Source organism: Cyprinodon variegatus, unplaced genomic scaffold, assembly GCF_000732505.1.
Source record: "Cyprinodon variegatus isolate N-32 unplaced genomic scaffold, C_variegatus-1.0 Scaffold119, whole genome shotgun sequence".
Classification (NCBI taxonomy): Eukaryota; Metazoa; Chordata; class Actinopteri; order Cyprinodontiformes; family Cyprinodontidae; genus Cyprinodon; species Cyprinodon variegatus.
The window spans coordinates 352,252-365,639 of record NW_015150572.1 but is presented as its reverse complement, the minus strand read 5'-3'; the positions used below and the strand labels follow the sequence as shown (position 1 = coordinate 365,639).

The 13,388-nt window shown below is 37.5% G+C and overlaps 1 protein-coding gene across 1 annotated transcript; it reads right to left on the bottom strand.

The window, feature by feature from the left end:
• Positions 1-1,967: 1,967 nt before the first annotated feature.
• Positions 1,968-12,341, bottom strand: nelfa (negative elongation factor complex member A). Its single transcript, XM_015375512.1, has 11 exons — positions 11,874-12,341; positions 7,824-7,995; positions 7,556-7,717; positions 7,382-7,471; positions 7,165-7,292; positions 6,247-6,316; positions 6,060-6,148; positions 5,862-5,970; positions 5,448-5,776; positions 5,265-5,364; positions 1,968-2,916 (listed from the first exon to the last, which is right to left on the bottom strand). The coding sequence occupies exons 1-11, from the start codon at positions 12,081-12,083 to the stop codon at positions 2,732-2,734; spliced, it is 1,644 nt and encodes a 547-aa protein (XP_015230998.1). The 5' UTR covers positions 12,084-12,341; the 3' UTR covers positions 1,968-2,731.
• Positions 12,342-13,388: the final 1,047 nt, after the last annotated feature.

Genomic DNA, 13,388 nt, shown 5'->3' with positions numbered 1-13,388 from the left:
AATTTATCTTTTATCCATTCAATAGTCCATTTATTTATTTTAATATTAACATCAGGTTTTGCTACCAGCGTGAAAATTTATTTTACTTTTAAAATTATTTTCCACTTTCAGATCTCTTCTTTTCTTGGAATTTATAAAAACAAAAACAACTCCGTATGGATGGAGGATTGGACTCAGTGTGATACTAACAGGTTATCTATAACCACCTTCAGCTTTCTACGAAATAAATTGAAGACTTTGGGGCCAAAACTGACCTAAAAAAAAAACCCCAAAAAAAGTCCCAGAACATGACCCTGCCACCACCATGCTTCTCTATGGGCAGTATTGGGCAATCAACCTAAAAAAGTAACTACCGGTAGTTACAGGTACTAGTTCTCCCAAAACTAGTTCTGCACTGTGAAAGTAACTCTTTATTAGCCAAAGTAACCATGCAATTACTTTTTATGATCTAAGGGTTTTTCCTCTTATTGGAATTGTAAATATAAATAGAGGTTAATGAAATACAAGGTCTACACATCATAAAACATTGAAAATTAATCTAAACTTTTTTGTTGTGTATGGTTTGACGAATTGCAATACGATTATGTAGATGTGATCATGTTTCACATTTATAAGAAAAGAAAAATCCGATGTTTGGGCATTTATTTTTTGTGCATATCACCCGCCTTCAATTGGCTCTAAAAAAGGTATGAAGATTAAAAATAATGCTATTCTTATTATGAAATAGAATTAAACAGGTAATACTACTCCAGGAAAAAAAAAAAAAACTAGGACTAAACAATCCCAGGATTTTTGCGAATAAAAAAAAAAACCCCTGAACTATGCAGGTAAAATCATTATAGCCCTGAGAAAGCAAAAGTGTTGATTAAACCTGTCAGTCTTTAAATCACAGCATCTAACCGATGCTAATAAAGTCTTTGTTCCCTCACATAATGAGCAAATCATTGAAACATTAGCCTTCAGTGAGCTCTGCGCTGTAGGAACGCCGTCATTGAACCATTGGCCCTGCGGCATCGTCTCCCTTCGGTGCTCAATGCTGAAATTTTACCGTCACATGGTCTTACACCACTGTCTAAAGAGCAGTAATGACTAACGCGTTACTCACTTTTACAAACAAATCAGTTGCAGTAGTAGCCATTCAAAGTGTCCCCACTTCCCTTGATGGGTCCTTGGCTGGTCCCTAACAATTCCTTTTTAAACATCAATATTTGTACTAAAATATTCTTTCCATCATGATTTGTGGACATTAAGATCTAAAAAGAAGCATCATTTCCTGGTCAGACCTCGTAATTCAGTGAAAGGATGGAGTAAAATAATATTTACGCCCAGGAGAAAGAGGGGGTCACTCCAGTGGCTGGAAGTTGGAGGGAACTTAGCTGGGAGTTGCAGGTGAGTTTGCTGCCATTCGGCTAGTGTTTGACTGGGAATGGCCATTTTGAATGGCTGCTACAATACAGTGCTTGTTACTGTAAGAGTTACTTAATGCTTTATTCCCAACACTGCCTATGGGTTTAATGATTTTCCAATGCTCTGTAGCAGGAGATTCTTCGGTGTCGGTGGAAATCCTTGCAGCTCTTCTGCTGACTGATACCTTTATATGGCGGGGTTCTGTACACACTTTTTATTAAAGGATGGGCCGGTCAGCTGAACGGCATTTCTGGTTCTTCACACTGCAAAAACTGTCTAGAAATAAGTCAAAATGTCTTAAATGAAGTGTATTTACCCTTGATTTGAGTAGGTAAATAAGATGATTGCCAATGGAAGGAGTATTTTTACTCCTAAAATAAGGTATTTAGATAATATACAATTGAAATAAGACAATGAAATAGTTTTTTTTTTTTTTTAATTTCTAATGTGAATTGTCTTTTCCCATTGGTAAAGTGTCTCACTTACCTCCTCAATACAAGAAAAATGCACTTATTTTAAGAAAAAAAAACTCTTCAGTGCTCTACAACTGAAGGCAGGTATGAACTCCAGCAACCAGGTTAAAGTTTTTTTATTTTGTTTGATATCTTTTCTTTTTTGACTAGCAAACTGAGTTTGTTTTTTTGAATTGTACAGGATAAATGTCACATTCTGAGAGTAAAAAAAAACTCGAAATGATGAACCATGTCATTTTTTTTCTTTTTACAGAACAAAAAACAGGCATTCTACCGCTTGAGAAGCACTGTACTGCTGCTCAGCTAGTCCAGCGTGATTCAGCTTAGAACAAACAAAACTACACTTCACATATTTGAGTTATATGAGGTGGAATTAACAAGGAACAAAAAGTATTTTGTCACTTTTTTTCTTCCCAAATTGAAAAAAAAAAAGGCTGAAAAGTAATTGACATCAGCCAGAAGGCTCCAAACATTTGACAGCATTAACTGGGTCTGCTTTTTTCTTTTTTTTGGTCACCTCTAATGTTTTGTCAAAATGAATTATTCAAACTTGATGGGTAGGAGCTGACAATAATCCTATTACATAACCCAGGTGGCTTTTGCCTCAACGGATGCTGAAAAGGTGCCTGCCATAACAGAGCCAGCCATAACCCCCCCCCCTACCAACATTAAAACGAACAATAAAAGGGTAAAGGAGGGAAAGAGAACAAGGAAGCTCTCCATCTTGGCCATGAGGTAAAAGGGAGGATCTTTCTCTCCTTGACAACCCGCTGGAGCTCCGGTTGGCCCAGATGTGTATGTATATAACCACATTAATTTAGGGGGTGGGTTTTGGAGCGCGCCGGGTCCCCTCAGGAAGTGTTGGTGATGGGTTTGTATTTCTTGAGGCGGGTCCACTGTCCCGTGGAATAGTTCATTTCGAAGACCGTGTCCACCAGCATGGTCGTGCTGCCTGTGCCGTCGGCTTTGGGCAGAACTTCGGTGTGTTCGCTCAGCTTGATCTGGATGATGTCCCCCTGCTCCGGGCACGGGTTCTCTGTATAGGGAAACAGAAAACTGGTTACATGTGACCCCAAACAGGAGGCAAACAACCCAGGAATGAGCTGCTAACCCAACAACAGCTACGGTTATGCTTAGTGTTGTTTTATTTTTAGTTTTGGCTTTCTGTCAAACTGTCATTTCAGTTTTTTATTATTTTTGATCACATTCATTTTCCTATTTAGTCTTATTCTAGTCAGAATAACTCACGACTATTCTATTTAACATTTTTAACCGCTTATTGCTGTTTAATACAGGTAATATGTTATGATTACCACTAGATAGAACCAAGTTCTTATTTCACAAATCAGACAAGCTTATTATTATACAGAAATCATCCATTCCAGATGTGGAAGATGCTCGACTCTAAGCAGAATAGTCTGTTTATTTAACCAACTAACCAGAAGTACACAAACATAAAATCATATTAAACTAATAATGTCAGCAGCATCACTACTAGTCCTGAACGATTTAGCCAAAAATCAACACTGTGATTATTGTGGACCAACACTGCGATGGTGATTTTATTTAGATTTTCCTTTGGGCTAGCTAATAGCATGCAGATTTTCACTCCAGGGTTTCATTTTCTTTCATGACCTTGAAGGCTCGCATGTCCAGAGTCTAATGTTGCAGGACTTTACTGTTACATTTTTATTAAAAAGTGCTTACTTCTACCTGCATTCATGGATCTACATGCTAGCTGCCACCCTCCCGACCTTTCTGTGTGGCAGCAAACCCACCAAAGGCTGCAGCTAACAATTAATTTGCAAAACGATAAATCTATCTGTTGTTTTCCTAATTAATTTAATAATAATCAGATAGCAAAAGGTTCTTTAAAAAAAAGGTTACATACGAATCTAAACCAGTTGAAACTAAAACTTTGCACTTGAGTTCTGGATAAAGGATATAGACAAATTTCTTTTTTTTTATCTTAAATGCAAAATTTTTCTATATTTTTTAAGACAATCAAACTGGGTCGCTCTGTCAGCTAAAGGCATGTTTTAGATTCTCTATACGCCATTTAATGATTAACCGCTTATTAATAGTTGACGATTATTTCAATAATGGATTAATCAGATTAATTTTTTCAACCCTAAACCTACCTTAAACGTATTGATCACTTTATGAAGTGTGTAATTTAGTATGGAGGACCAACTCTGCCATATTTAAAAATAAATACAGAAATAAATAAATGCTCAATAAAGAAATAAGCATACAAATAATTGCCCTGAAAAATACAATAAAAAAAAATGTAGGTAGAAACTATATTATAAGGTGAGACATAAATGTATATATCTCTTTTAAATTAGCTTCTTTGTTTTTTCACCTTTTTAATAATTACCTTATTTTTTTATTGCCCATTATAATCTTCAACTTTATTTATTTATTACTTATTTTTTAAGTATTTATTTATCTGAATGTTATAATATTTGTGTCTGTTTTGTTTTTCCTTTGTATTTTTTTTTACCCTATTTATTTCTTCCATGCTATTTATTTCTGCCTGTGGTTTTTACATTTCTGTATGCATTTTTGCCTCATTATGCAAATGAAGACACCCTTTAGGGGTTAACTTCTGCTCATTGGTTGGTTAGTATTTTACTGCATCGGTCGAATCTACAGGAGGAGAGGAGAGTCTGAAGTCAGTGGCCGTTTCTCAATTCATAAGAAATTGAGTATGGACTCGTGTTCTCGCCAAGTATTTTTATATTGATTATACTGATTATATTGCAAATGCAATTTATTGCCATAATCATGACCAACAATGCAACAACAAAACATATTCAAGTGTAACATAAAGAAAAACAAGGATGCCTGAGATACAGCTACATAATAGAAAAAAAAAAAGCTGAGTGCCTCTGTAAATTGCTTGTAAACTGAAACTTGCATCATAAAAACTAATTTAGAAGACCAGCGCTTTAAACAAACCCACAGCACAGGAATTTAACAGAAAAGAATAAACTGTAAGCTGATTTGTTGTAATTTAAGTTTTTCCAGATATAGTTTCTTCCTTTTCTCCCAAACGACCCAGCCACGGGAATGAGGGTCTGATCTGTGGTCTGACCAGTGCGTCACATACGTAACGAAACATAAAAATATAAAATTTTTGCTTCGTTTAGTTGCATTTTAGTTCACGAAACTTAAGAGACATTTTAGCAGAGCTTTCGTTTTATAAACGACATTTAGTCTAGTTTTTATTCGTCAACAAATATAGTATATATACGATTATGGTTCTCGTCATAACTATTAATGTTTCTCCCCGTTTTGGGAAGGTGATAAAAGTTTGTTGACGATATTTTGTTATTATTTTCGTTGATGAAGCAACACCAGTTAAGGCTTTTCTCTTACCTCTGGATCCAGCCATGAAACCCAGGATGAGAGCCTTCTCTGGTCTGGTGACCTTGTTGGCCGTCTTGAACATCTCCTGAGCGGCGTACATCTGGTCTCTCTGAGGATCACAAACAGGAAGCGACAGAGATTTAGCGCCAGTTGTCATTCCGATCCTAAAGCTTGCCGTTTTCTCCACCATACCGTGAGCGAGAGGTTCTTTTTGGGCTGCGGCTGTGCTGGTGTAGGCGCCTGCGTAGGCGTAGGGGTCTGAGGGGTGGTGGGAGGCTGGGTGGGCGTCTCTGGTTGGCTGGCCGTTGCAGCTGCGGGGGGGCCGTTGTTTGCAGGAGTGGAGGTGGGCGTGCTGGGGGACGTGGGGGTGGCAGGGTTCGTGGTGGAGCCGGCGTTGTACATAGGTGTCCTCTGCTTGTACTGGTTCGGTAAGGCGGAGCCGCCACCGGCCGCCGCTGTGGTGGACTCCTCCGGCTGGCGAGCTGCCTGCAGCGTGTCCCGCCCAGAACCACCAGCATTGGCTGTGGAGGGAATCAGAGAAGGTTTGGTCTACAAAGAGCTCCAGCCGTTAGTGGAACAGGGAGAGAGCCGAGCCGTTTTACCAACCTGGCTGTGCCTCAGAGCTGGGAATGTAAGAGGAAGAGGGAACCATGCTGGGCGTGGCTGGTAGGTAGCTGGTAGAGGGCAGGGGATTCTCGTTTAGTGCCCCGAGTTTCTGGAAACCAAAGCAACAGCACATTCATTAAAGTAAAAACTAACAAAGGGAGCCATATATGCTTTAAAGCAGAAGCAGCAGTAGGATACCTGTGCAGAGACGAGGCCAGCAGCATAATCTGGGGTGGTGTTCTCCACCACCGACTCTTCTTTGGCGTTTTTGTCTCCCGCTTCTGGTTCTACATGAGGAAGAGAAATCATCCAATCATCATCATAAGAAGTCCTTCTCCTGCTGGCGTCTGAGCCTCCCAGTTAGATGGAAAACCAAAACACTCACCCAAAGTCTTTCTTCTCCTCTTAGCCTCTCTTCCACCTCCCACCATGTCTAACTCGGAAATATCTAAAAGCTAAAACAGGAAAAGACAAAAAAAAAGCCATTTGTTTCATTTTTAGTTAACAATGAATAAATAAAGCAGAATAGCTTCACATCGGCATAAAAAGGTAAAAGAAAGGGTTCTTCAGTTTCTCCTTTCCTGTCCCAATGTTTCAGATCATCAAGAAAATAGACCAACTAAATTATTTTTCTGACTTTCTACATTTATACCAGATGTAACAAAAAAAGTTCAGCTTTTATCTTATTATTATGCATTTTTCCCAAAGGTCTTTGGGTTGTTTTTAAATAAATGTAAAGAACTTCAGCAGAGGTCTTTATTCCTGAAGTTATTGTCTCGTTCTGGGTTCCTTTTTGCCCTCCTGGATGTCTTCAGTTTTCTTTTGGAGTAATTTTGGTGTCCTGTAAAACCCCAGGAGGGTTCTCCACTGTTTCCTGTTTTCTGCATGTGGCTGAACGGCTTTCTCACTCGATGACTGAAGTCACAAACCTCTAGAAATGTAGAGATCATTGCCTGATCTACAGTAATTGAAATAAAACTGTTTAAAAATATATTTTTTAATTCCTCTAGCTAAGGCCACGATGTTCTTATCTGAAACCTATTTTTATCGCCATACTACTGAAATTTTCAGCTTATTTTTTAAACATGCGACTAAATTAGAGCCAATTTATGATTTTAATAAGGGAGGGAATGACTTTATGCACATCTGCTCAGTTATTAAAAAAAAGAACATTTTGAAGTTACTAATTCAATAAAATAACTTTAGTCTGATCTTAGAAGGAAGTAAAACAAATATTAAAGAAAGGAGGAGTTTAAGTGGATTTTTGCATCACATTATAGCCCTGACTTCAGTGATTACAAACCTTGACCCCTCTCTCTTTCCGTAGTGGAGTCCGTGGGGGAGCGATGGGGGTGCGGTTACTGGGAGGGCTGAATAAACTGGGAGCTGTGGGGCTGCGGAACGGGGCCTTGGGAATCCCTTTGAGAGGAGCTGTGAGGCAAACATTCAAACAAGTCTGAGAAAAAAAACAAAACAAACAAAGGTGGTGATGTCATAGCCTGGCTAAACTTGTTCCTCACTTGTAGTATCGATCTTTTTAACCAGTCCTCTCCCTTTGGCGTGAAAAGGCACTCCGGCTGTCTTCTTGAGCTGCTGGGCCGTTTCTGTCGCTGAAATAAAAAGCAGGACACATTTAACTAGTCCACAGATGTATTAGTCCTTGAGATTCCCTGTTTGTTTTCAGGCGGCCTTACATTTCTGAAGCAGTTCTGCTCTCAGAGTCGCACTCTTCGGCTTTCTCTTGAGCTGGAAATGTTTGACGGGGGGTGTGAGGGGTCCTACCAGGGTGGTCAGGGCGCTCTTGTTCAGGTATTGGCATTCCAGAGGGAGCATGGCTGATGTCTCACACTCGCCCACTGATTAGAGGAAGCACATCATAGAATAAACGGGTACATTTGCGACTTGTGGTTTCATCTGTTCCAGGCGTCAGGTTGGTATATTTAAGGAAAATAAATCCCAGACCTTTCTCCCTGAGTTCCCCGAGAATATCCTGCACGTTGGGATTCTGCTCCTCCAAGTCCAGGTTGAGAGATCCGGTCTCTGGGAAGGACTTGAGGATGTCTGCAACCATCAGCACCCAGGGCTCTGAATCTACGGTAGCCAGCTGGATGATCTCAGACAGGGCCTCCTTCATCTGCCAGGAGAGGAGAGACAGACATCAGAGGAACCAACCAGAGCAAAGGATGCTTGGTTTTCACATTTCAATAAAACCAATTCAGTCAGGTTCATTTTGGAGAGAGTTCAGTGGATCATTTCGGTAAAATTTTACAGGTGTTTTTTTATCATGATCAAGGCTTCATACTAAATATATCACACAGCTGCAGATGTTTAAAGAAGGAGAAGAGACGAAGAATTAACATGAATAACAGCAAAGACATCGTCAATGATTCATTTAACGGGTATTTCTGCTTTGCTACAGAATCGATCCATCTTTCCTCGGTTACTTTTTTCCAAAAAACTTCTTTTCTTTAAGTCTAACGAAGCAAAACAAATAAAAACAGGCAGATAGACCGTGCAGTGTCATCTTCTTGGGAAAATATCAATTTTATGTCACAAAGATGTTTGAATCAGAGTTGAAAACATAATTATTATTTTGATACCAACAAGGTTTTCTACAAGGAGGTAGATTATCTAATGAAGGATTATGTTTCTCAGGTCCCATTAACATCTATCTGGATTATATTTTATACCACGTTCTGACCCACTGCTGAAGATAGTTCTGTAATCCAGGAACTTTTTACAGTTTTCTTTCTCTCTATCCTTATTCTTCAAGCACACATCAATGAGCTATCATAACCTCATGGACTGAAAAAAGCATAAAATGGCAGCAAAGCTTAGAGGAAGGCCATCTATCAATGTTAGCAACAGTTTAAAATGGACAGTCTTTTCTGCACTCCATCCAGTAAGTTTATATAATAGAAACATGGGGCTGATAACCCCTTGGATGGTTAGAGAGAAAAAACAGCAACCTTAAGAAAAAAAAAAGTTGAAAACCAGAGTTTCTAAATGATATTTTATCTAACTTGTAGCCTGTTATGTTTTACGATGACAACCCTGGAGTTTTATTATACATCTTTTACACTTTATTCATACAAGTAAAAATCAAGCAAAGAAGCAACATGAGAAGCAGCCAAAAACATACAATTCTATTTTAGCCTTAAATAACATTAATTATCTATTAAATTTATTTGTTTCAACTGCTATTAAAATATGCATTTCATTTGACTTTTAGTATTGCCTACTTAGTTATAAAATAAGTAAATAAAATGTTGAAAAAATACAAAAGATATAACACAATTTTAGCAAGAATGATTGAAGAGATTTTGTTGAACATTCATTATTAACATAACAAGTTACTTACATTAGTTTAGTAATTTCAAAGTGGAGAAAGTAAAAAAAAAATGTAAAAAATGCTAAAAATATATTCCTTATTTAAACTGATTTGCTGTCGTCAAATCAAAGGTGAGTTGAGTAGAAAAAAAAACTTTTTGAGTAGGGCTGAAACAATCGGATTAATCGCGATAAATTGATTATTATTGTCCACTATTTCAGTAATTGATTAATAGTTAACTGGAGTATAGAGACTGTAAAACATGCATTTAGCTGACAGGACAACACACTACCAAGATTGTAAAAAAAAAGTAAAAATATTTTGCATTTAATATAAAGTAAGAAATGTCTGTCAGTTTGCTGTATCCAGAACTCCTCAAGTGGAAAAGTTTTAGTTCCACCTGGTTTAATTCTGTAAAAAATATTCTTTAATGAACCTTTGGCTAATTGATTTGCTAACTAATCGATAGTTGCAGCTCTATTTTCAAGTAAAATTAACACCATTTTAATAAAAGTTTTACTCATTAAAAAGCAAAAAGTAGCCATCCTAAAAATGACAGAAGAGTGAAGTAGTATTTGGTAAAAAGGCTAACCGATCTACTACACATGATCATAAAGGCTGATATAATATTTTACAACATGATGTTAGATGTAACAAAATATAAAGTTATAAAGTGTTTTAGGGTGTTTCAAAAAATGAGATGAAAGTCACAGATCCTTCCTCTCAGCAGCTGTAAGACTTTATAACCACCACTGCTCCCAACAATCTCAATAAGTTGTTACATTCATGCTGATTTTGCAAAGTTTCTGTCTTAGTTCATTAAATAACATGCTGCTGTCACATGTTCATGCTATTTTTCACATATTCATTACTGTAAAAACGTCCATAGCTGTATACTGAATTTCTTAGTATTTATATTGTAAAAACTAGGGGTGTAAATAATAATTATTTTGTATTGATGCATCAATCCAACAGACGACGATCCAATGTATCGACACGTTCGCAAGAGTATCGATTAATGTTTTTTTCCCCTCCAGTCTATTTTTATCCATTTGCTCTTTGACGTAATTCATACTCCCGTGCTGCGGTGGCGCTAAACCTATTTTGCCCTCCTACCTCTCTTCCTGTTGCGACTAGCCTCTTTCCACGTGCACACACACACACACACACGCGTAAACAGTAGGCAAGGCAGACATGGAGGAGGAGTTCAAGTTATTTGCGTGGAATTATTTCGGGTTCTTATTTTTGTCACTTAATCTACTAGTGAACTTATGCAGTCATTGCTCTGATTTTAGGGAGTATTGTCATTTTATAGTGAATGGAGTAAAGGCTTATTTTTTTGTTACCATTTGCTGTTAATGCACATTTGCACTCATTGCACTGATCTTGTTGAGTATTGTTATTCTATAGTGAATATGGTATAGGCCTATTTTTGTTAATCTGCTAGTGCACTTATGCTCTCATTGCAGTTTTTTCTAATGCAAGGCCTTTGAGAATCTATAAAAACAGTGGCATTATTATTTTTCAGTGAAAAAGGCTTTCATAGGCTTGGTGGAGTACAGCTTTGCTGCTTCGGTTATTTCTCAGATACAATGCATAACGATATTACAGCTTTCATTGTTTTATTCAAAATTTGAAACATTGCCCAGCCAGTAAGGTAAAAACAAACAAAAAAACAATTAATCAAATCGTATTGTAGTGTAATCTTGAGTATCGAAAATAATCAAATCTTTGGGTCAGGAAATTGATACTGAATCGAATTACCATGATGGGTGTGATTTACACCCATTGTAAAAACACTGTACAGTACAATACTTTTTTCTATTTAACAATCTGTTATTTTTATACACTTTTCTAACCTTTGCTGCAGTAAACACAACACAATTTCTCCATTGTGAGACAATAAAGGAATTTTCTATTCTATTCTAAAAAAAAAAAAAAAAAAGAAGACTTTCTAAAAAAAAACATTTGTCATTTTTGTTTTGCTTTAGTCCACATAGATATATATATATATATATATATAAACTGAGTAAATGCAAAAAGTCACTATCCACCTCTGCTTGCAATTGTGTTTTATTAATAAAAAATACTTCTAAATATTTTCTGTAACTTAGTTTTTTTTTTTTAACACTGGTTTTTAATTTTGTAGCCTTTAGCATCGTTTCTTGTTCGTTTTAAATGCAGGTTTTGGGCCCAATAAGCGTATAATGTGTTGAAGAGGTTGATTGACGGCAGCGCAGCTGAACGCTGATTGGTTAGTAGATGTTGGTTCCGCCCTCCGGAGTTGGTAGATCCTGCGTCTGCCTCTCATCCACCACAATGTCTGCAGGAAACCGCCAGGCTACTGCTGCCCGCGCAAGCTGCTGATTCTCCGCTCAGAAAACCAGACTAACAACTTAGCAGATGTATCCAAGGAGCGGCCTGTCACATGCTTTATTTCAACACTACATGTAAACAGAGGTTACAACTTTAAGGATTATTGCAGGAATGTAGCATCAGTTTGCTGTCTCCACAGTTAGCTTCACATGTTAGCCGCAATCTGTAGCAGCTTTAGCCATCAGATAACAAACTAGTTTTAGCCGTGTTTTGCTCCGGTGCAAACTAAACTGAGCTCCCCTCCTGGATGTAAACAAACTTCTCACTCACTGTCAGGGTTTCTAACCAAAAGCTCCGCTACCCACCTCGTCAACAGTCCGCCTGGGAAGATGAAGCATCCCGAGCAGCAGTTTGAGCTTCACCGGCGGCGACAGGCTCGAAAAACATAACCGTATGTTGTCGATGACCGACACCGTGAGGAGAGAGGCGATGCTCGGAGGCGTCCACAGCTCGTCTGTTGATCCTAGTTTGTTATGAAGCCACAGGCCGGTGTCGCTGTCCTTCATCGACGCCATCTTGGAAAAAGAAGTGTTTTGTGTTCGGGCATTTTAACAGGCTACCTAAGAAAAACAGCAGCTAGGACCCCGCCCACACCCATCCGGGCGACGTATGAGAATATTGAACTATGCAAAGTAAAGAAGAAAAGCAGAAGTTTAACGAACGCGTTTTTTAAATATATAATAAACGCCTCTCTTATTCTTCTTTTTAAAAGTTTTCTAAAACAGAACCGATTATTTTTCTCACTGGGTCCAAATGTGGACAAATAAAGGTGTTTCCAGCAATAAGGTTAAAGGGGTTTATAGCAGAAGAGATACTGTAAAGATTAATATTATAGTTGGATTAAATAAAGTTCGTAGGATAAGCTGAAAAATGTACAAATTCCAGACTTGGTATTTGGGATAAATAAAATCGGAAAAAAACATTTGCAGGAAACTTGCACAAAAAAACTATTAATATCATTAAGTGTTTTAAATAATATTTTGACTCAGGTGATCTAAAATTGTATAGAATAGATAAATACAGGTGCACACCTTACTTCTCAGATTTTCTTCTAGAATGTTAAGCAAAAATTCGACAGGTATAGAATTTTCCTTCATATTTATGCATGAGTTTTGTGCTTATAACACAAATTCCCTGTAATACATTGACGTTTGTTTGTTTTCTTTATTAAAATGTTATTTGTTTTTATTAAACAGGTGTCAAGTAACGAAGTACAAATACTTTGCTACTGTATTTAAGTAACTTTTTAGGTATCTATACTTTACTCCATTACTTATTTTTCTTCCTACTTCTGACTTCTACTCATTAGATTTTCACACAAGTATCTGTACTTTCTATTCCTATCATTTTTAAAACAAACGTTACTCGTCACCCTTGGCTTCGGTTTAATGTTTATAAATATTTATTTCACGTCATGTGCGCCATCCATTGCAGATCATTGGCGCCATCCACATCTAGTGAAAACTAGTATAATTGGTGGAGTAATATAACACAAACACTCATTGGTTAGCTAAAGGAAATCAGAAGCAAGCAGGTGTTCTTCAAACTGCAAACGTGAATTCTCTATGCCATGCTACAATGCTGGATTAAGAAAAAGATGTTGAAATGTCTGAAAGGTCGGACACAGGCGAGAGCGTATCAGGAGATGGAAAATTTAGCTTTTAATTCATACGGTGGCATCTGGCTGTTTTTTTAAAGGTTACTTTATACGTTTATACTTTAAGTAGTTAGAGTACATACTTTTTCACTTTTACTTGAGTAAAGAGGTCAAGTTGATACTTGAACTTTTACCCGAGTGTTTTTAAACTGCAATATCTATA

Bases quoted from the DNA above. Each gene is read 5' to 3' on its own strand.
- nelfa (XM_015375512.1), bottom strand. From the start codon at position 12,083: ATGGCGTCGATGAAGGACAGCGACACCGGCCTGTGGCTTCATAACAAA. The intron at 6,317-7,164 runs GTTTGTAATCAC...TTCCTGTTTTAG, and splicing joins GGAAAGAGAGAGGGGTCAAG to CTTTTAGATATTTCCGAGTT. The intron at 2,917-5,264 runs GTAAGAGAAAAG...TTCCCTATACAG, and splicing joins TTTCATGGCTGGATCCAGAG to AGAACCCGTGCCCGGAGCAG.